At 57.5% G+C, this 22378-nt stretch overlaps 4 protein-coding genes across 8 annotated transcripts in view; 1 reads left to right on the top strand and 3 right to left on the bottom strand.

Moving 5' to 3' along the window:
• FKBP6 (FKBP prolyl isomerase family member 6 (inactive)) overlaps positions 1–254 on the bottom strand; it is a 21001-nt gene extending 20747 nt beyond the window's left edge. The window contains exon 1 of the mRNA XM_039732903.1: positions 148–254. Coding sequence (XP_039588837.1) covers positions 148–254 — 107 coding nt within the window. The remainder of the gene's footprint in view (positions 1–147) is intronic.
• A 2326-nt stretch (positions 255–2580) lies between these two features.
• NSUN5 (NOP2/Sun RNA methyltransferase 5) lies at positions 2581–7273 on the top strand. Of its 3 annotated transcripts, none has more exons than XM_039732873.1 (10): positions 2581–2877; positions 2988–3110; positions 3266–3440; positions 3521–3629; positions 3892–4030; positions 4391–4506; positions 4816–4994; positions 5070–5277; positions 5349–5501; positions 5628–7273. In XM_039732873.1, the coding sequence occupies exons 1-10, from the start codon at positions 2785–2787 to the stop codon at positions 5731–5733; spliced, it is 1401 nt and encodes a 466-aa protein (XP_039588807.1). In that variant the 5' UTR covers positions 2581–2784; the 3' UTR covers positions 5734–7273. The 3 variants fall into 3 exon arrangements, with proteins under 3 accessions (XP_039588807.1, XP_039588809.1, XP_039588808.1); XM_039732875.1 differs by having other exon boundaries at positions 5094–5277; XM_039732874.1 differs by having other exon boundaries at positions 2587–2877; positions 5073–5277.
• Positions 6302–18952, bottom strand: POM121 (POM121 transmembrane nucleoporin). The gene is made up of 13 exons (XM_039732872.1): positions 18835–18952; positions 18548–18751; positions 18125–18286; positions 15877–15957; positions 15427–15598; positions 14448–14539; positions 13643–13713; positions 12816–12940; positions 12321–12423; positions 11931–12101; positions 9850–11607; positions 8875–9003; positions 6302–8664 (listed from the first exon to the last, which is right to left on the bottom strand). The coding sequence occupies exons 1-13, from the start codon at positions 18927–18929 to the stop codon at positions 8570–8572; spliced, it is 3258 nt and encodes a 1085-aa protein (XP_039588806.1). The 5' UTR covers positions 18930–18952; the 3' UTR covers positions 6302–8569.
• Positions 18953–20406: 1454 nt separating this feature from the next.
• The window catches only part of HIP1 (huntingtin interacting protein 1), a 43522-nt gene continuing 41550 nt past the window's right edge, over positions 20407–22378 (bottom strand). For all 3 annotated transcript variants that reach the window (XM_039732861.1, XM_039732859.1, XM_039732860.1), the window contains one exon: positions 20407–22333. In XM_039732861.1, coding sequence (XP_039588795.1) covers positions 22323–22333 — 11 coding nt within the window. In that variant the 3' untranslated portion in view covers positions 20407–22322. The remainder of the gene's footprint in view (positions 22334–22378) is intronic.

The following is a 22378-nucleotide window of genomic DNA, read 5'->3' on the forward strand; positions in this document are numbered from 1 at the left end:
GGGCCCGCCGCCCAGCCCCTCGCCCCTCGCGGCCGGCGCCGCCCGCCATCATGGCCGCGCCGCCAAGCGCCGCCCTCCCGGAGCGGCAGCCGCAGCCAATCACGCTCCGAGCAGCGGCCCCGGCCTAACGCGCCGCTTTAGAGCCACGCGGGAATGAACACGCCGCTGCGCAGGACCAATGGAAGGCGGAACGTCACGGAGCGCCGCGGGGCACGCTGGGGGATGTAGTCCGCGGTCTGCACTGCCTTCCGCATTTCGTTGGAACAAAAACCCCAAACCAACCCAAAATTCAAAAACCAAACCCACAAAAACAGCATCAAAAAAACCCAACCAAACAACTATAGGAAAAAAAACCAAACAAAAAGCCCCAAAAACCCAAACCAAAACCCAGTCAAACAAAAACCCAAACCAAAGGGAAAACAAAACCAAAAACACTCCCACCACCAACCAACCAACACACCAAACAACCAAAACCAAAACCAAACAAAACCCCCAAACAAAACAAAACAAAACAAAACCAACTCCCCACAAAAGCAAACAAAACCAAAACAACAAACCCAAACAAAACAAAAAACCTAAACACACACACAAAAACAAAACAACAACAACAAACAAACAAAAAACCAACAACCAACCAAAAACCACCACATGCAAAAAAAAAAAATCCAAACTGGTTTGGAACAAGTTGGTAAGTTTGGCCTTCTTCAGGCACTTGAAATGGTATAAACACAAAACTAATAAGAATGCAAAATAACTGCAGAAAGAAACCCACATTCTTGTGAATTTTTGAGATCACCACAAAAGAACATAAACCCAAATTTTTTATATTCACAGAAGGAAGAAGGGAGGTCCCCACAGCCTGTCCCCAGCCCCCCTTTGGCGAGAAGGTGCTTCATCCTCTGCTCTGCTGTGTCTCAAAGACCTTCAGTGTAAGGCTGGGTGACAGCCCCAGGGTGATCCTTCTGTCAGCACATTCCCGAAGTTGGACATTCCTCAGGGAGAAGCCAGGACCATCCCCAGCTCCCTGGGAGATGCTAAGAGGGAAGCCAGGGGATGGAATCATGATGGGATTTGTATGAGGGATGCTCATAAGCCAAACACATCCATGAACCAGGAGTTATTATATGAGAAACTATATTTTTTCATAATCAGACAAAATAATTCCTTGTGCCTTGCCCCACACAGTTTGGTTTCTTTCTTTTTTTCTGAAAGCATAACAGGTTTTCACCACATCACAAAAAACCCACCGGTTTAAAAAAAAAAAAAAGGAAATTGTAATTAATAGCAAAATTGACCTAGTTGATAATATCTTAAAGTCAAGTTATCTTAACTTAGCTGATAACAACATGCTTTGTTGAGAACATTCTCTCTGTTGCTGTGGGGATAAGGGAAGTCCCACGGGGACTTGGAGACCCTGGCTGCTGTGGGAAGCCAAGACAGCCAGCTCTTCTCTTGCTCCTGCCCTTCGTGTGCAGCGAGTGCTCGTGCAGGGCTTCAGACAGCCCTTCCCGGGTGTGCAGGGACAGGACAGAGGGACAAAAGCCTGCCTGGCTTTCCCTGGGAGCAGGAACATCCCAAAGGGGCTGAGGCTGCAGGAGGGGAGCCACTGGGGTCCGTCCTGAGGAGGAGCTACCTTGTCTGACTGGGTCCCATCAGCTTGACCAGGAGAAGTCGATGAAAGTCGGTCAGGTCCTTGAGCAGCCTTGGGGCTGTAAGCATTCACTGGGGAGCCCCTGCAGTGCCCCAGCACCCTCTGGAGGAAGAACCTTTTCCTCATACCAAACTAAACCTTCCCTGACAGTGACAGAGCCCCAGCCATTCCTCCAGATCCTGTCACTAGAGATTCTTACGTCCTTTGATTGTTCGGGTGCAAGATGACTGATCCCGAGCACCCACTGCTAACCCTTCCGACCCTGCCAAGCAGCTCTCACCTGTTCCTGGATCCAGGTGTCCCTGGAGCTGGTCATGCTGCAGTGACTGATCCATCACACCAGATGGTTCGGGGACAGTTTCAAAGCCAGGTTGCTGGGATACTGCCTTATAGAGGCTGTTCTGGGTATCCTTTACCCCCATGTACAGCTCTGAGCTTCCCAGAGCAGATCTCTCTTTCTCAGAGCAGATCCCTTTCCTGGAGCAGACCCCTCTTTCCAGGGCTGGGCATTCTTTGCTGTGTTTGAGTGCTGCATGAACATCACCAAAGTCTGTAGCAAATCCCCACCAACCCATCACCCACAGGGTACCACAGGGTCTAACAATCAGTAGTAATGTCAGTGTGCTTCCACATCAGGGACCGGATGGGGTGTCCAGGGCTAGTGACCACAGTCCCTGGGGTGGCTGGGGTAACCAAGATGGTCAAGGTGATTGGTTGGTCAGGGTGGCTGGGATCCCCAGGATGAACAGGGTGACGGGGGTCACTGGTGTCACTGGGCTGGCCCGAGTCACTGATGATGGGGTGGCCGGGATGATGGGGGTGACCGGGGTCACCGGCTGGCCGGGGCAACCAGAGTGGCCGAGGTCACTGTGTGATGGGGTGGGCAGGGCGGACACGGGGGCTGGGATCACCGCGGTAACCAGGGTGACAGGGGGGACCGGGGTGACTGCGCTGATGTATGGCCGGGGTGACCGGGCCCTTCCGCCGGCGCTGCCCCCCTCGCAGCGCCCGCACGGCGCCGTTCCGCTCCGCTCCGCGCCCCTGCCCGCCCTGCCCGGACACCGAGCTGGGAGCGGGGCCGCGCTCGCCCCCTGCGGCCCCGGAGGCCGCGGCGGCAGCGGCGCGGGGCGCACATGGCGCTGTACAGCGCGGCGGCCGCGGTGCTGGCGGGGCTGGAGCGCGGCGAGGGCGGCCTCAAGAGCCTCGTGTACAACAGCGGCTTCCCGGTGCGCCCGGGGGGAACGGGGGTGCGGGGCGGCCGGGGGAAATCGCACCCGGGAAGGCGGGGGGAGCCCCGGAGCGGGCCCGGTAGCGCTCACCCCTGATTGCTCCGCAGCATGTCCGGCAGCTGTACGCGCTGGTGTCCGAGACGCTCCGCTACGCCCCGGTGCTGGAGAAGCTGCTGGATGGAGCCGCGCTGCTGCAGGCCGAAAAGAAGCTTGCGCCGCAGCTGGCGAAGGTACGGGCATCCGCCGAATCCCCGGGGCGCGGTGTCGTGGGACCATGTCCTGGAGCCGCCGTGTCCCGGATTCGCAGAGTCCCTGGGCCGCGGTGTCCCCGAGCCGCGGTGGCCTGGGGCGGCGGGGCCGGGCTCACCTCGTCCCCTCCCCGCAGGTCTTGGTGTATGACCTGCTCTTCGGCAAGGGCCTGAAGTGCGGGGGCCGGTGGAAGGCCCTGGCCCGGCGGCACCGGGCACGGCTGGAGGCCGAGCTGGCCCGCATGAAGGTGCGGCACAAGGTGAGCCGCAACGAGGACCTGCTGGCCCCGGAGAAGGCAGTAAGCACCGCAGGTGAGTGGGCTCGGGCTGGGGGGGCACCCTGTGTTGGAAGGAGCAGTGGGGTCTGTGTCTGACCTGTCTGGCCCCTGCAGCTTCCCAGGTCCCACGCTACGTCCGGGTCAACACCCTGAAGACTTGTGTGGATGATGTGATCGACTTCTTCAAGCGCCAGGGATATGCCTATCTGGGCAAGGCAGCCAGGTGAGTATTTCTTTCTGCTATCCCACCTTTCCCGGAATGTCAGCAAGTGGGATGAGGTCTGGTGGGTTGAAGGGTTGCTGAGCTTGGTGCTCAGAGTGGTTGGGTTGGGGTCTCTATTGCTCCCCACTCTTAGATGCTGCCTATCTGGGTGCTGCCTGGAGCAGGAGAGGAGCTGTGGAGTGGAGGGATTTCTCAGCCTGGGCTCTGCTCTGAGCACTGGGATTAGGACTTTGTATTCATGCTCCCTGTGTCTTATGAACAGTGTGGAGGAGCTGAAGACCCTTTCTGGAAAAAAATTCTTGTTGGATCTGCATCTTCCGGAGCTGTTGGTTTTCCCTTCGCAGACAGACCTCCACGACAACCTGCTGTATACTTCAGGACACGTAATTCTGCAGGACAAGGTGAGGGAACTGGGGAGCAGAAAGTTGCAAGGGTAGGAAAACTACTGACAGGGATGAAGGGTGAACTCCTTCCACAATGGCTCAGCTTGCTGTAGCATTTAAGTCAAAGCAGAAACTGTGGGATTCCCCTGGGGCTTTGCTTTTGTTGTCTAACACCCCAGGATGATATCCTGGGGTATAAAATCCCTGTGGGAGTTGGGAGGAGCAGGGGGCTATGGGTAGGGCAAGGCGTTTGGTGGAGTGTGGTGGTGGCCTTGGCCCTGTGCCATGGTGGTCCTTGTGACCCCACAGTATCAGCCATGCCTGAGGAGGGGCCAGGTGTTTCTGCCCACACCTCTGACTGTCTTGGCCCTCTTGCAGGCCAGCTGCCTCCCTGCCTTCCTCCTTGGCCCTGTTGCTGGCTCCCATGTCATCGATGCCTGCGCTGCCCCTGGAAACAAGACAAGCCACCTGGCTGCCATCCTGAAGAACAAGGGGTGAGGGCAGGGTTGTATGCAGGGGTGGAGGGAAGGGGGTAGGTGGCCCTGGTCTCCCTGATCCCACAAGAACGTGGCAGGAGGAACTACAACCTGTCACCAACTCAGATGAGCTGGTCACTTCTGGGCCACTGGAAGGACCTGACGGGACATGAAGTCACGTAGGGGTTCACCCCCAGCCCCCAGCCTGTTCCATAACCCTGCCAGAGGGGAGGCAGCTCTCAAGGTCTGCCTGCCCAGTATTTGAGTGTTCCTGGAGGCCGGGTGGTCTGTTGACGGCTCGTCTTGGGCACTTGGCTCTGCCTTCAGACAGATCTTTGCCTTTGATGTGGACCCCAAGCGCGTGGCCACCATGAACACACTGCTGACACGGGCAGGGGTCACTGGCTGCCAGCTGGTCCAGCAGGACTTCCTGACTGTGGACCCCAGAGACCCCAAATACAGCAGGGTGACCCACATCCTTCTCGACCCATCCTGCAGTGGCTCAGGTAATGTTTGGGTAACATCCAGCTGCTCACCTGGTGCTGTGGGTGTGCAAACCCTGGGTGACAGCTCCTGTCCAGCAGGAATGGTGACCCGGGGGCCAGGGGAGGAGGCAGCCCCGAGTGCTGAACGCTTGCAGGCACTGGCTGGCTTCCAGCGCCGCATCCTCAGCCATGCCCTGAGCTTTCCAGCGCTCCGGCGCCTGGTCTACTCCACCTGCTCCCTACACCAGGAAGAGAACGAGGATGTGGTGCAGGCTGTGCTGCAGGAGTGGGGCTCAGCCTTCAGGTGGGTCTGGTTCAGCGAGCCTGGGGGGCTGCAGGGCAGGGTTTGGTGCTGACCCCTTTTCCGTGCCACAGTCTGGTGACTGCCTTCCCATCCTGGCCCTGCCGAGGACTCGCGGCCTTCTCTGGAGCAGAGAGCTGCCTCCGTGCTTCCCCTGCAGAGACCCTCACCCATGGCTTCTTTGTGGCTGTGCTGGAGCGCTGCAGGGAAGGGGCTGATGCCCCCAGGTGAGAGGGGGCTGGGGGGGACTCCAGCTGCTTCTGGGGGCACCGTGGCCAAGGTCAGCGCTCTGGGCACTCCGGGGAGGGTGTGAGGGGGTGTTTGTGGCTCAGGCTGTTTGCTCTTGTTCACAGCTCCCTGCCTGCAGCAGCCAAGGAGAACCCACAGCCAGGAGAGGGAACAAAGCCAGGAGCAGCTCCCAAGAAGAGGAAAAAGAAAAAGCAGCAGGTGAAAGAGTGAAACAACATCTTCTGGACAAATCCCTGCACAGGTGGGGTTGTGGGGAACATATACTGGCCTGAACACAAGTCAAGCTATGTGCTAACTGCAGTCATAGTGAGAATTCTGTTACACCAGGGACTGAGTGCCAACACTGGGGTCAGCCTGGTGCCAAGAAAGGGCAACTGCTCACTCAGGGCTGCCCCTTGCAGCCAACCCCACCCCAGGTTTGCCCCCAAGGCAATCCCCACTCTGCACCCTGCAGGGCTGGGGTCATCCAGCTGGATTAAGGGTGGTTTATCATGTTCCCTCTCGAAAAAAATTCACTGTAGGGATAAAGCAGATTAAAAGTTTCTCACTCTCCACCATTTTTTCCAGTGTGTTTGTGTAGTCCTACCCTGAAACTGCCACTGCTCATAGTAGAGGCATAGTGGGGGGGAAAAGGTAAAATAATAACAATAATCCTGTCCCTCTCTTTGAACTGGGGGAACAAGGACACATGATCCAGAGGGTGTTGCACCTGAACCCCATTAGCACCACCCTGCCCTGGGAATCCCAGCCCCAGGAAACACACGTGGGCACAGCCAAGTGAACACAGTCATTTTATTTTAAACCGGAGACGTAAGAAGCAAGGAAACAAAAATTGCACATTCACACTAAAATCCTCATCAGCCACACCAGGAATGATCCAAGTCTTCAATCAGTTAAAACCCAGCCTCCCCCCAAGCACAAAGGGCTCTCCCAGCAGGGCCTGTGTGGCAGGGAAGGGACAGCCTGGCTCCTCACAGGTGTGTGGGACTACATGGGGCAGCTACTTGGGGGTAGGACCCAGAGCCAAGGTGTCCTCAACCTTGTCCCAGCTCATCCCCACCTTCTCAGAGCTGACCTGGCCAAACCCTGACACCTCAAGGACAGGGAGCAGGTGCTCTTCTTGCCCAGGATCCTAACTGGGACACAGGAAAGGACACCCAGGATCAGTCTTGGCAGGCACTAGCTTTGGCTGCTCTTGGCCCACTGCACCCACAGCCATGCTGGTAGGTGATGGCCAGAACATTCCCACCAGCACCTGGAGGTCGTCTATGTCCCCTTACTACAGGACTGTGTCCCCTCTGTGTCTCACAGAGCCCATCACCTGCCCTTTCTGCTGGGAGACATGTCTTGACCCTGGCACTCAGCACCATAACATGGGAGCTCCTGCTCCTCACCCTCAGAGAAATAATTAAAAACTTTAAAAAAAACAAACAAAAAAAGGTTTAGTCACATCCACATACATCACATTTAAAAGGAAGGGGATGATGAACAGCAGGGGGAGCATGGTAGAGCCTGCAGGATGCAGCTGCCTTTCCCAGCACAGTGCATTCCCACAGCCACAGCCAGGTTGGGAATAGCTAAACACTAAGGGCTAGGGGTAGGCAACTTCACTGAACCAAGCTTGAAGGAATTTGAAGGCAATTTAGCTTAAATATAAAAATAAATTTTTATTTTGTTAAAAAATGTTTAAATATTTGTGATTTTTTTTTTGGTTTTTTTTTTTTTTTTTTTTTTTAAATTTAGATCCCAGCAAACACACACACTCACACGGCTCGGAGAGTAAAAACCCGGCAGCAAAGCACTCCTGGAAATAGAGTGCCCATCCCTCACCAGGGACAGGGTAGGGAGTGGCTCTCTGGTGACCCCCAGCTCTGGAAGTCTCTTCCCACAGAAGCTCCAAGGCAGGGAAGGGTGTAAATCCCACTCCTGACTGGATGGGGACAGGGGAGGCAGCACCACAGTTCCTAGGAGCCAGTAAAACGCACTGGGATGGAAATGAGTTGAAGAATGAAAAACAACTTGGATTTGGGATGGAGGGGAGAATGCATCTGCTCTGGACTCCTGGGAGCAATTCCAGAGCCCTCTGAAGTGCAGAAAAGAGGGGAAGGAGAGAGGGGAAGGGAGTGGAGAGACTGCCATAGTTGGAATCCCCTGTCCTAGCTGCCTTTTAGTCACGACATGGAAGGGACAACTCCCCAGCACGAGCAGCCACGCAGTGATGCTACTGTCAACACCCAATTAGCCAGGGCACGTCTCCCCCCAAGGACTGGTGCCCCGAAAAAGAAACTCCAAACAGCAAATCCGGCATAACCAACATGCCGCCACACACACGGTTTAGCTCTTCCTCCAAACTCGATTCAGTAAGAACAGGAACAGGAGCACACATAAAGCAGAACTGGGGAGCAGAGTGGGGGGCAGCCCACAGCCCCATGGAGCAGCGGAGATGGGAGAGGGGTGGGGGGACCCCATCCTCACCCCGTGCCTCCAGCCCAGGTCCCAGGCTATGACATGTCCTCAGCTGGAGGTAGCAGGACATTAGGTCCCAGGGGTGCCACCCAGCCACATCAATGGCAGTCACCTGTGGCACCAAAACAGAGCCAGGTTGGAACCCACCCTGGCTGCAGGCATGGGACCATGTTCACCAGGCCATGGGATGAACAATGGGAAAGATTTCAGGACTTGGTGAAGATGTTGTCTGACAGCAACTCAGAACCACAGCATGTCACCAGCCAAGCTCTGAGCAGGACATGGCCTTGGGGCTGGCTGAGGGCTGGGGAGGGGCATGGAAACAGCTAGAAGAAGCAAATGGAGAGAAATGTGCACATTATTAAACAAGGCAAAATAAATTGAGGGAAAGAACATTGTGGATATGTACAGAGATTTGTCCAGTCTTGGCTCTGGAACTGTTCAAGTAACAAGAGTTTGGCTTATCCTGTCCCAGCAAGGTATCCAGTGAGTGTCAGGGATGGGGCCTGGTCCCACCATAGGGACAGCTCCAGTCCAGAGCTCCCCACACGTGGGCCAGTGGAGCCCAGCAGCACTAGGGTTACTTCTTGCGGGTGTGCTGCCTCCGTGCCTGCAGCCGTTGGCGAGTGCCCATCTTGGATCCTGCCCCGATGGAGAAGGCGGGAGTGGATGAACCTGGAAGCAGAAAGGTTGCTCAGGTTGCTAGCTTTGGAATCAGTGTGATCCTCACCCTGGGAGGAACGGAAGGCTTGGCATCCTCGAGAGTCCAGCATGTACTCCCTGAGCCGTCTCCCAGAGAACACCTGGCCCTACCACTGTCTCCAGCCTAAGGGGACACCATGACCCATGAGCTCCCCAGGGCTGGAGCACCAACTCCCTCCTTACCAAAGGAAGTGCCAACTCCTCCAAAGCTTGAGGCAGGAGTGCTGGGTGTCCTGAAGGAAAGGGTGCCACTTCCGCTGCCCACGGCTCCAGGGACAGGTGTGCCCTGCCCAAAGGTGGGCACTGGAGCTCCTGGAAAGCAACAGGTCACTGTGAGCCAAGGTTGGCAAAGAAGAAAGAGCCTTCGGGAGCCGGTGGCACTCAGAGGAGGCACAGGATGCTCTCTGGGGGCTGAAGCACCACAATCCATCTCCCAGAACCAACCTCTGCTCCTGAAAAGCCCTTTTAATGCAAAAGTTACACTCTCCAGATAATCCCTGGGCTCTCTGAACAGCAGGGCCACACAGAAGGATTTGTCAGGGAGGAACAAAGACCTTAAAGACCTTGGCCTTGCTAGATCAAGGAGTTGCTCACTGTGTGGGTTTCAGTTCCATGGGAGCTGGGAATATCCAGCAAGGATCTGAAGTGTTAGGAAAACCCTGAGAGCAAGCATGAAGTGATGGCAGTTGCTGGTTGGCAGCATTCCAGCTCACTAAGGTCCTCCAGGTGGTTCTTAAGGACTCAAGATGACCTCGGCTCCTGCCGGATTTTGGATGGGTGGAGATGGTGCCTTCAGAGGGGCCATGAGCAGAGTTTAGGGATTCCCCTCCCCAGAGGGCCAGGATCCTTACAGGGAGTGATGGGATGCCTTCCCTTTGTAGGGCAAGACTCTGCATAGCAGGAGCACGGGCCTCACCAGAGCTGGGGACCCTGGGAGCCTTGGCAAGGTCCATCAGGAATACTACTGCCCAACTCTAGACCCTCAACATGGCCTGTCTGCCCCCGTCCCATCCTGGAAATGTTCAAGGCCATGTTGGACAGGGCCCGGAGCAACCTGGTCTAGTGGAAGGTGTCTCTGCCCAGGGCAGAGGGGTGGATTAACATTATCTTTAAGGTCCCTTCCAACATGACCCATTCCATGATTCCATAATGACTCACCTCCAAATGCAGGCTTGCTGCTGGGAGTGCTGGTCATGGTGAAGGCGAAGGGCGTGCTCTGGCCCTGTGCTCCCAGTGCACTCTGTGGCAGAGACGAGCCAAAGGGTGTTGCTGCCGGGGCTGCCCCGCTCTGCCCAGCCCCGAAGCTGAAGGCCACAGCTGGGGACCCACTGCTGAGGCCCGGCGTACCCATCCCAAAAGCACTGGTGGAGGGGCCTGGCTGGGTGCTGGCCCCAAAAGTGAATGGAGATGGGGTGGTGCCAAAAACAGTGGCACCAGTGCTGCTGCTTGTGGTCTGGGTGGTAGCACCAAAGCTGGATGTGGTGGACGTGGCTGTTCCAAAAGAGAACACTGAGGTGGTGGTCCCAAACGCTGCCTGGGTGCTGCTGGTGCCAAAGGAGCCCTGGGTACTGGTTGTGCCGAAGGCTGGCTGGGCACCACTGCCAAATGCTGGCTGAGCTACTGACTGTGCCGGGGAAGCTCCGAAACTGAACGGGGAGGTGAAGCTGATGGGGCCAGCAGCAGGCTTGCTGGTGGGCACCTGGCTCTCAGCAGCCCCAGTGCTGAAGGTGAGCTGGCTCCCAGTGCCAGGGTATGGTGGCGGTGGCTTTACGCTGGCTGAAAAGCTGCCAAAAGCTGAAGCAGAGGAGCCAAATGTCAGCGGTGCTTGAGCTGTGGTGGCTGGGGCAGAGGTGGTCAGTGTAGTGCTCCCAAATATGCTAAAGCCCATGGTGGTCGCAGCAACCGTTGAGTTTGAAGGTACCTGGCCAAAGGCAGGGCCTCCTGGGACACTGGTGGTGGCAGTGACTGCAGCTGGAGGTGGCTTCCCAAACTGGAACACAGGCCCTGAGGGGGCAAAGCTGGTTTCTGTGCTAGGAGCAGAGCTGGAGACGCCCCCAAACAGGAAAGGCTGTGTTGTGCTGGTGGAGGTGGCAGCAGTGACAGTCACAATGGCAGCAGGGCCAGAGGAAGCAGGCGGGGTTGGTCCAAAGCTGAAGACAGGTTTAATGGTGGCCTCCGTGGAGGAACTCTGGGTGATGGCAGTTGTAGCTGCAGTGGTGAAGATGACGTTGGGAAAACCCGAGATTCCTGCCACAGTAGCTGTGGAGGCAGTTGTTGGCTCTGAGGCTGACTGTGCTGCGGGTTTGAAGGCGAAAGGAGAGACTTTCGCTGGAGATGAAGCTGCAGTGATGCTGCCAAAGATGGGCTTGAATATGGAGGATGTGGAGGACACTGAGGCAGGGCCTGAGCTTACAGGCATGGTGGCTGTGGTAGAAGTGACAGCTGTGCAGACTGCTGTGTTCTCACTCTTCAGCACATCACCAAAGATGGGTTTGAAGATGGGGGTTGTGGTGGACATGGCAGTGGGTGGGGTGGGCACAGCAGTGGAAGCAGTGGGTGTAGCAGTGGCCATGGTGGGCATGGCAGTGGCCGTGGTGGGCATGGTAGTGGCCAAAGTCACTGTTGGCTGGCTGGCTGGCGGGGTGTTCAGCATTCCAAATAGGATGCTTGGCTTTGGGAAGGAGGGAGGCTTGCTGGGGGTCTGGCCCAGCTCAGTGAACACAGGAGGGGCCAGGCTGCTGGGGGGTTGCACCACCAGGGCACGGGGAGCACTGGGGGAAGGTGTGCTCAATATAGGCACAGGCTTGGTGTCAGCAGAGACGGCAGGCAGAGAGCTTGACTCCAATGACACAGAAGTAGCAGGTGGCTGTGCAGCTGACGTAGGTGGTTGGGATGCTGCCACAGTTCCAGTGGAGTCTGCAAAGGGGAAAGAGCTTATTTACGGACAAGGGGACACCTTCAGAAGCCCATCCTTCTGCCAGGTACTGGACCCATGGCTGCAAAGGTTCCCGGAGCTCCCATCACACCTAGCCCTCCACAGTTACCATAGCCTCCAGCAGGAGAGCTGAGCAGCTCAGCATCCCCAAAGGTGTCCCCTCAAGCCCTGAATGCTATCTCTGCTGCCAGCAGAGCATTTGCACAGAGGGTTTTGTCAGCTGCCTCATTCAGGGACAACGAGGAGTTCCTGCTGCACCTGCCTGACTCTGCTGGCATTCCACTGTGCCAACTCTCCTCCTCACCTGGTGTTGTGGATACAGCCTGGCTGCTCTGCATCTTCTTCAGACTGTCCAGAAGTGAGGAGCTGGCCAGGGCAGGAGCTGTGGATGCAGGCATCGGCCCAGGAGAGGTCACAACAAACACCGGTGGCTTGGACACAGGTATCATCTCTGCAGTGGTTGAGGGGACTGCATCTACAGGGAAACAGCAAGATGTAAGGACCCACAACTGGCTGTGAGGAACAAACCCTCAGCAGAGCTTCCCAGCAGGCAGGGGAACTGCACCTACACCCTACAGCCCTCGGCAGCCTCACCCAGCACGACACAGCATGAGATCTCTTCAGCTGGAAGGCATCAAAAGCACCCCCAGACCCAAGCTTGTCCTACCCCTCCACATTTCCAGCCCATCCTTACCAGCCTTGTCTTCCAAGACACTGTTGAACCACTGCAGCACTGCCTTCTTCTCTGCATCCAGGTCCTCTGAGGTGATGGAGTAGCCCAGCTGAGGTGGCGGGGGCTGCCAAGAGAGAGCAGCAGCAGCTTAGCTCCTTCCCAGGGAAGCGGGCAGAGCCTCTCTGAAGGTGTGCTGGCGACTGTCTGTGGTGAGCCCTGTGAAGCAGGTGGTCCTGCTGCAGCTATTCTGGTCCCAAACACTGGTGGGCCCCCGGCGTGGCACTGAGGGCACGGCAGGCCTTCCCCAGGCCATTACCTGGTCCGGCAGCAGGTAGCACAACCACGCACAGCCCACCAGACACTTGGGCTGGGGAGAGCGTCACTTCCCACTCGACCAAGGACGGGGCCTCCTTCCTGAGGGCAGGCAGGTCAGTGTGCCCCCAGCCCTGCAGAAATTGCAGTGAGCACATTCTATTGCCAGAGCAGGACCAAAAGGGCTGTGAGACAGCGACATACCAGCACCAGCTGGTCCCCACGGAAAGATGACAGCAATGGAATCTTCCGCTTGCGCTTCCCACTGCTCCCCGAAGCAGATGGTGGGCTCAGGGAATTCTGCTTCTTCCACACTGGTGACTCCACAACTATAGAAGGAGACAAGTTAGGCTGAGCTCTGGGCAGAGAAGTGTTTGGTTGTAGTGACAGGTCTGTCTCTTCTGACCCCACTCAGGGTGGCCCCACTCAGAGGGCAGGGCAGGGGCACAGTTTGAAGCGGAGGACAAAGCTGTGATACCCTGAAGAGCAGCTTCACATCCCGGATGTCCGTGACATGAGGCTGGTGGGGCTCTGTGGGGCAATGGCCCCTTCCTAACTCCATGGATTGTGCCAACATGCCTCCTTACCCAAATCACGTGCCACAGCTGGCACCATATCATAGGGACCATCTGCCAAAGGCACAGAGGATTTCTTCTTCCTCTTCTTTTTAGCTGAGGAAGCATTGGAATAGGCTCAGACTGGGACTACGTCAGAGTGCTACTCATGCCACTGCAGGTTGGGGACCAAGGCTGACACCTGACCTATGCTGGGTTGGGAGCTGCAGCTCCCCATTGCAAGCCAGCTCCCAGGCATCTGCTAGCACCCCAAACTGTCAGCACCCCCTTATCACTTGGAAATCCCACTAGGGCAGCCACTGAGGCCAGCAGAAGTGCCACTGCCTTGGGCAGCACATGGCAAGTTTCCAAGTGACCCCTCAAGCCAATCCCACTGCAGACCTCAGCTGCCTCCTGTCCTGCTCTCTTGCTTGCATTCCTGACCTGGGTGCAGTGTCGGGGCACACCTACACTTACCTTTCTCTGTCTGCAGCTCCTTGTCTGATTTCACTGGGGTGGAAGCGTTGGAACGCTGTGACTCCTCTTCCCTGTGTAAGCAGGAGGGACAGTTACGGTCAACCCTGGGCTCAGCCCTGTCTGCAGGGAGCAGGATGAGACTGAACAGGCTCAAGACTTGCAGGAGTATCCCTGGTGTTTATTTGCCTCCTTCAAACAGAACTCAAGACAAAAGCTTTGCCCAGCTCCAGGCAGAGGAATTGCTTCCTCCTCCAGACTCAGCTTGGCTAAGCCTGTGCACCCTCCTCCACAAGATGAGTCAGCCTCAGGAGGGTAGCTGGGGGTCTCAGATAGCAGTCACTGTGCCTTGCAGGTTGGGCCCATCCAGGTGTCTGTGTCAGTTTTAATTCTGACATAAGTTCAGGCTCCTCTGATTTGGGAAAGAGGAGAACACAGGTTGTGCTCCAAGGTGGGCACTAAAATACAGATCCTGGGACTTGACTTTAACATGGCAAAAATCAGGGCCTATCTCTTCTTAATGATCCACCAATCCAGGCCATGCCAATGCCACCAGGCACCATAACTACTGTGGCAACCTGTGTCCTTAAATCTCTGACCTGGCTTGGGAGTGGGCATGGGGCAACACAGCTTAGACATGCCAGAGCATGACAAGGTGACAGGGAGGCCAACTGACACAAGTGGGTCTCTACATCATTATGTGTAGGAGAGGGGCCTACACTGTCCCACCTCCAGTGTAAAGTGGGATTTGCATGCTAAGATGGCTGGGAAAGACTGCTCTCTTGCTGGCTGGCCACAAGCTGATTACCTGGCTTTCTTGAGAGGCCATTCTGGTGTCTGAGGGCGGGAGGATGCTGGGCTGGACAGAGGGGACACGCTTACACCTCTTCTCTTCCACAGCTGGAATGCAGAGAGATACCAGCAGTAACTTGGCATGGGTCTGGCAGAGAGCACAGGCCCCCTGCTCACCCACAATAAGCCCCATTTCCCAGGGCCATGGTTGTTGAGCCAAATGAGCTCAGAGCTTCTCCTGCTTCACCACCACTTAAACTCCCCTCCACATTTTAGGGAGCACAAAATCTGGCCAGCCTAAGCTGAAGCCACATAAGGAACAAGCAGCCTCCAGGCCTTTACTGCCCTGGCTGAGTCCAGGGAGGGAATACACTGCTGGGTCCTTGCCTTTGTGCGACACAGGTAGAGGACACCCTCGTGTCTGTGGCTGCTCTGGCAGGAGGCAGCACCTCCTTGTCAGGAGTTCAAAGCAGATGGATCCCAACGCAAGCGTGAGACTCTCTGCAGCCCCAGCAAACCCCTCCCTCCCACCGCCTAGAGCAAACCTTTCCCCACACAGACAAAGCTCCAGTAGCCATGACTATGTGTCCCTGGCACATCTGCAAGCCCAGCCAGGCTACAAGCAGTGCTCCAACACTGTCAGCAGGTGGGACCTGGGTCAGAGCGGGAACACGTGGCTCCCACACTGCTGACTCCCACTGAAAAGATGTCAGCACAGCAAAACCATTTTTTTTTCCTTCACCTGGATCTATCCAGTCTAGCAGACTGACCAAGAAGTAGGAGAGAGGAGAAAACAGTCTCGTTCTTGGTTTGGTGTAAAAGCAGTAGTACAGCTCAGCCTGGGACTCCTCCAAAAACCAAATAATTGCTGCTTGGCCCATGGCCCACAGCTCACCTGTTCTCCAGGGTGGTGAGACTGCCAGGCTGAGCCACACTAGGTCCAGACAGCCTGCCACACAGTGTCTCCTCTGAATGTCAAGATACAGTGTCCCTACCTGTGTGAGGCCCCGGGTAGAGCTGTAGGAGCTGGCAATGGCATTGCGGATGGAGCTGGGGATCCCACTGGCGTAGGTGTTGTTGAGGGAGCTCATGGAGGAGGTACGAGACCTCTTGTTGGAGCAGTCATCCGGGCAGTGTGAGATGAGGCCCCTCTTCAGAGAACCTGGCCTGGAGGGGGATGAAGGTTTGATGAGCTCCTCACTGCTCCTGCCCATTGGTCCTTTTCATGCAGGGCAGGTGGAGGAAGGAAATCCTGCTTAGAAACAACTCTCAGCAGCCGCACAGCCTTGCTTTCACAGGGTGACAGACTGAAGGCACAACCACAGTCTCTCTTGCTCTGCCCTGAAGCCAGGCTCTGCAAGCAAAACCCAAGCCCCCTTTTCCAGATCCCACAGACATTTTCTCCCTCCCATCCTAGGAGTTGCTTTTAGCCATTGGGCACTTACTTGGGTATAAGATAAGCAGGGGCACCATTGGCTATCAGTGGCTCAAATGCGGACTGCCCACTTCCACTGCTGTCGTGGCGCCTGTGGGAAGAGAGTGTGAAAGCCTATGACAGTGTGGAAGCCTCTCCCAGCCTGGGGAAAGACAGGCTGAGCACCCAGAGAGATCAAACCTTGCTTTTTTCCTGTCACCCAATACTCCGGACAAAGCTTTCCCCCACGTATACCCTGTTGCAGATTTCCTCCCGCTGTGGGCCTGTCCTCACCGACTCTCACCCCAAACACCAGGATGTCTTCCATCCAGCTGCCTACTTGGCACAATAGTTTAGTGTAAAGAAAAAAAAAAAACTTAAATCCATTACTTTAGGCCAAAATACTTCCAGAAATGAGCCCCTCAGTCTTTCTGAACAGACCTGAGCTCTGAAACTCCCACCTCTGACCTCTTCCTAACCCATGCCCTGGACAGTTCAAGTCAAAAACTGAATTCCCCTTCCCACTATGATTTCATGAGGATCTGAAGTGTTAAAATCACAAAAGACACCCTGCTGTAAAGTGGAACTGGAGGTGTAGGACAGCCCTGTCACTTGGTCACTTGGCCAGGCACTCCCCTCATGCCCAGGGCAAGCTGACTCCAAGGCACAGGTGGTCCCACACTCTCCAGCTGACACAGCTCCTTTCTGTCCACCAAGTACACAAAATTTTCTACCTACAACCATTCCTCATGCTTGCCAGACATTAATGCCTTTAAAATTGCCTTTTGTGGCAGAGCTGTATATTGGCATATTACAAAAACAGTTTAAAGAAAAATATTCTGAGCTGATCTTGTCTGTGCACCCATTCTGTTGTCATCCTGACTGGCTCTTGTGGGGCTCAGATCCAATGAGCCAAGCATTCAGAGATGGGAATTCAGTGCTGAAGAGGTGTGCCCTGCTTTACCTTGCTCTGCTCCCTGAGCCACCGCCAGCAGCAGCCCGGGTGCAGGACAATGCCCCAGGCACTGCCCAAGCAGCGTCTCAGCTCCCCATCCCAGCCCAGATGGGAAAGCCTCCATGGACACCACTAGGAAGGACATGGCAACTGTTGGAGCAAGTCCAGAAAAGAGCTACAAATTCGGTAAGGGGTCTGGACACCCTCCCTATGGGAACAGGCTGAGACATCAGGGGCTGTTCAGCCTAAAGCAGAGAAGGCTGTGTGGAGATCCCAGCAGCCTTTCAGGATCTGAAGGGACCTGCAAGGAAACTGGAGGAGGACTGCATCAAGAAGTGCAGTCATAGGACAAAGAGGGAAAGGCTTCAAATTGAAAGCAGGGTAATTTAGGCTGGACATACAGAATAAATTCTTCCCTCTGAGAGTGGTGAGGCCCTGGAACAGGCTGTCCAAAGGAAGTGTGGCTGCCTCATCCCTGGAAACATTCAAGGCCAGGTTGGACAGGGCTAGGAGCAACCTGGTCTAGTGGAGGATGTCCCTGCCTATTACAGAGGGTGGCACTGGATGACCTTTAAGGTCCCTTCCATATCATCCTGTGATTCTAGGAAAAGCAGGAGGGTGGGAGAACAAGGCAGTGCTATGGCTGGGTGGCTGGAAAGGGTTTGACAGACCATGGCTCTCAAGATTTACTCCTTGTCCTATGCTCCTATGTGTCCCTGTTCCTATGGACACTGGCAAAAACATAGCACCCTCCCTCCTTTGAACTCAGGGATGGAAGTTGCTGACCTTGAGTAACAAAAGCAGCAGACAGTGTCTCATTTACTCTCTTGTTTCACCTTGTTTCACCTCCCTCTGCTAGATCAGCTCACAAGGGAAGTGCTTGGAGCTCTCCAAGTGCAATGCTTCCACCTGCTAATCCCATCTCTCCTGGGAGCCTAGGGCTGACAGAAGAACAGGGCCCACAGCAGATACCAGCATTTCCCCCCATGCTTTTTCAGTCTGCAAACCTCTGTGAGGAGACAAGCCACTACCCACCCAGGCTTCCCAAAACACATCCCAGCCAGGCAGGGTAACACACTGGACCCACACCTAAACCACGTTCCTTCGACTGCAAAGGAGGACTTTTAGATGCAGCACCAAGGGCTGGGTGACGGATAGGGTGTGCTCTGCAGTTCAGTTCTCACAGTACTTTTCCAGCCCTGACTCCAGGTCTCATGGGGCCTGACATACTCTGGGACACATCCCATTTGTCACCTCTGGAGCAAGAATCCCATTTGTGACCTTCCCAACACACTGGCTGCAATGTGAACTGCTCCCTTTTTACCTTCTTTTGCTCTCCTGATCATTCCCAAAAGTCTGGTGGTCCTCCTCCTCCTCCACAGCCCTTTTCCTGCTCTCCCTGATGGCATTCAGCACAGTCTCCTTCGCACACGGGTCAGGGCTGCTGGTGGCTGGGAAGGCCAGAGGCGAGACCAGCTGTTCTAGACTGTGGAAAAAAGAGTGAGGCGTGAGGCAGGCTAGGGTCCCCGGTCTGATCCCCACACAGAACAGAGGACACAGCTCTCCCCTGCAGCCCTTCCCGGAGGTTTGGATAGCACCACTCCCCAGCCACATGGTAGCGCTCGGGGCGGGATGCTGCTCCCGGGCATAGCACAGTCGGCTGAGCGCACCCCACAGTGTGTCCCGGTCCCCACTGTGGCTGATAACCGTGCTCCCCCAGGTGTGTCCCGGTCTCCCTCGTACTCACGCCGGGGAGCGGGCGATGCCGACGGCCGGTGGGGCGATTCTCACGGTGACGGGGCTGCGGAGCGGCCCGGCACGGCGGGCCCAAGGCGTGCTGCGGGGGGAGCCGCCCTCCCAGCGGGCGGCGGGCAGGCACAGCGGCACGGCCGGCCGGGCCTCAGGCAGCGGGTACCGGCGGCGCGGGGCCTGCGGCCGGCAGCGCGGGACCCTGTGCGGACAGAGCGCAGTCAGCGCCGCGGACGCGGTCTGGGGCTTCCCCTCCCGCTCTACCCCCATCTTCCCCTTGCTTACCCGGGCTGGGTGCGACGCGGCGCGGCCCTCGCGGCCGGGCCCCCGTTGGCGGCGGCTTTGCCGGGCGGGCGCGGCGCGGGCGGGCCGGGCCGCATGGCACACCAGGCGCCCGCCGCTCCCGGCGTGCTCTGCGGGCGGGGCGGGGCGTGGGCGGGGCTTAACCGCAGGGCGGAAGCATACCGAGTGGGCGGAGCTTAGGGTGAGCGAGGCCGGCGCGCTCGGCGAGTACCGCGGGGGCGGGGCTTAGGTGGAGGGACACGCCCGGTGGGCGGGGCTTCCAGTCAGAGCGACGAGTCCTGCTGGCGTGCACGGGGGAGCCGCTGCCCCAAGGGCAGGCGGGGCGAGCGGGGCCGGCCCTCCTGCGTCAGCGCGGGAGCCGTGGTCTTACGGGGCGGAGCTTCTGGGGCGAGCGGCGCTTCCAGCCGCGCGGGATGGGCGGGGCCCCGAAATGGGCGGGGCTCCTCGGGAGCACGGCCCCGCGCTCCCGGCGTGCTCCGCGCGCGCGGGCGGGGCTCGCCCCCGCGCCCCCTCACGGCGGCCCTGTGCTCCCTTCTCGTTCCCGGCCCGGCTCTCCCCGCCGGCATCCATCTCCCCTCCCCAGGCCGTGTGTCCCTGTTCCCACCGGGGTTTTCGGGCTTGCCCCACTTCCCATCCCTTCCCCCACCACGTCTCCCCCCTCCAGCTTCCAATTTCCCCATCTGCAATCCACAGTGGGTTTACCATCCCAATTCCCATGTCCTCCGTCTCCCGGTCCCTGTGTTCCCGTCCTGTCTCTAACAAGCCCCCTACATAATTCCAGCCTCTGTGTCCCGCTGTCCCAGGCCCTGCGTGTCCTCATACGTCTGCAGTCCCAACCCCGTATCTGACTGTGTCCCACGTGCAGGAAGCCCAGGGCACAGTCCTGCCTCTCCCCAGTCACCACCGTGTCCGGCCTGTCCCCTTGTCTCAGCTGAAGGATGCCTTTGCCACCATCCTGCTCTGAGGACAGGGCTGGGAACTGTGGGAAATTCCCTCTGGCTGGCTGAGCCCTTGGGCTCCTCAGGAGACATGCAGTCCCTGGGGATATGCCATCCCACTGCCAGTCAGCTGTGTTCTGCAGGGCAGGGACCATGGCAGGCAGGGACAACAGCAGGGGAAATGACAGGGACAGTGGCTGCTGTCACAGGGCTTTCTGCATCCCAGGGGTCCAGCTGGCCCTGGCATGGCTGGAGGACGCTAGGCACTGCCCAGGGTGGGTTAACCATGCTTAGGAGGGGACATTTCCCTGAGATCCGTGTCTGTGGACTCCACAGGCCACCCAGCAAGCACCCGGCTCTGCTGGGGTGACAGGATGATCTGCATGGCCTCCCCCCTGCAGCATCATCCTCCCAGGAAGGGAGGACAAAGCCATCCATGCTCCTCGGGGCTGGGCTGGGACCACATCCTGGTGCCCTCCCAGCAAAAAGAGGTGACATGCTGTCCATAGGGACACGCAGGTGCAGGACAGTGGGGGAAAAGGCTGGAGGTCATCAGCAGAACAACACCTGGGTCAGCTCGACTCCAAGTGACTTTGGGGGCCACTGAGCACACTGATGAGGGCAGAGCCCACAACCCCCTTGTGACACAGGTCCCCTGTGTCCCTCCTCAAGCTGCGGGGCTGGGCTGAAGGCTTTATTGAAAAATCCAAAACAAACAACATGGTCATTATCATACAATGAAAACCCAAATCAACCTGCCCTGCAGTGGGCGGCACCCCCGCTGTCCCCGTCACCAGCTGCCATCACTGGGGACACCGCAGGGACCCTCTGCCCACGCCTGGCTGAGATACAAAAGGGACAAGTGGATTAGGCCGAGAGCAGTGCTGCTGTCCCCAAGCCCCCACTGCCACTGTGACCCCCATGCCGCTCCCGGGCCCCAAGGCCTGAGGTAGTTGGGCGTGCAGGCGAGACTCCCCCCAAAAATAGTGGGGAGGTTTTTGGGGCTCCCTGTGTCCTGCAGGAAGGGGATGGTTGGTATTGCATCCAAGGGGAGCCAGCATGGGTTGAAGATGGGGAAGCAGCAGGAGCCCAGGTCCCTCTGGTGGGCTGGTGCACAGAGCAGGTGCTCCAGCAGCAGGGCTGGCGGGGGACACAGGAACAGTGGGTCCCTGCACGCTGGATGGCTGCATGAAGGGGTGGCAGCTCTGAGGCCACGGTAGTGGCAGGTCCCACTGCTCCAGGTGCCAGCTGCACGCTGACGGGTGGACATTGCTGGGAAAGCAGACAGTGACAGCCCAGCCTCTTCCCAAAGGGAGAAAGGCTAAATCCTGTCCTCAGCACCCCGAGTGGAGGGACAGTGGCCCCAGCAGGGGCACCAGCAGGACCGTGGGGGATGGGGACATTGCTGCATGGTCTGACTTCACTGTCTCCACTGCAGCGAGATGAGCTGGGGGGCCCAGAGGGGGCTGATGCCCCCTGCCCTCTGAGCCCCCTGCTCAAGGCACAAAGGTTCCCTGGCTGTTGCCAGCTCCATGGCCACCCCTGCCCACAGCCACACTGGCCCTGGTCCCCCTGCACCCAAGAGGGTGGCGATGACACCAGGGTGGCACCGAAGTGAACAGAGACAGGGAGTTGCTTATTCTGGCTTTTTGGGGCACCCTGGCTTCCCCTCAATCCCTCTGTGCTGCTGCCCTAGAGTCACCCCCCATCCCCAGGAGCTGGCGGCTTGTGCGGTGCCACTGTGGTGGCCCAAACCTACACCCAGCACCTTGCGGAGGGTTTATTGCTGGCATGAACACAGTGAACTGTCAGGGCAGAACAGCCCAGCTCAGGGGGGCTTGGGAGGCATTTTGGGGACCTGGAATGAGGGACAAGAGCTCATGGCAGCATCCCTTCTGCTGCTGCCCCTTTCCTAGCTGTTCCTAGCACCCTGTGTCACCAGCCAGGGTATCCCATGGGAACACCACCTCTCAGCCTGCAGTGGCCAAAGGCACTCGGTGTCCCCGCTGAGAGGGAGCACTCTTAGCACCAAGCCCAGCAGCACCCCAAAGGCTGTCCCCCACCTGGTGGCACCCCCGGAGCCCTCAGCATGCTCATTCCCAGGGCGGGGGGGGTGGGGACGACGGACATCCATGTTGAGCCAGGGGCTGGATTAAGGCTGGAAAAGCAGCGAGAGGCAAGAGAAGCCCGACCGCTCTCGCACAGCCAGAGAAGGCTCTAGGAGTTCCCAGAATCTGTGCAAAAACAAAACTAAAGGGTTAAAGACCCCCGTGTAGACACCTCCCCCCAGCCCCAGCGGCTCTAATAAATACAGGTGTGGCTTTGCGCTCTCGCCCCAGCCCGGGGGTCTTGCTGGCGGCTCGGCTCTGGTGCTAGAGGCGGCTCCTGGGGGGACACAGGGGATGTGTGCTTCAGGGGGGCTTCTGCACCACTTCCTTGGGGTTCTTCTCAACAGACTGCACCAAGTGGGGTCCCAGGGGTGTCCCCCACAGGGTTCCAGGTGTCCCCTGTGGGCTGCTTCTACCACTGGTGCTAATCTGCAGCTGTAAGTGGGAAGACAGGGTCAGTGGGCGTGCTGTCTACCAGCA

This window comes from Passer montanus, unplaced genomic scaffold (genome assembly GCF_014805655.1).
Source record: "Passer montanus isolate IOZ18808 unplaced genomic scaffold, ASM1480565v1 scaffold81, whole genome shotgun sequence".
Classification (NCBI taxonomy): Eukaryota; Metazoa; Chordata; class Aves; order Passeriformes; family Passeridae; genus Passer; species Passer montanus.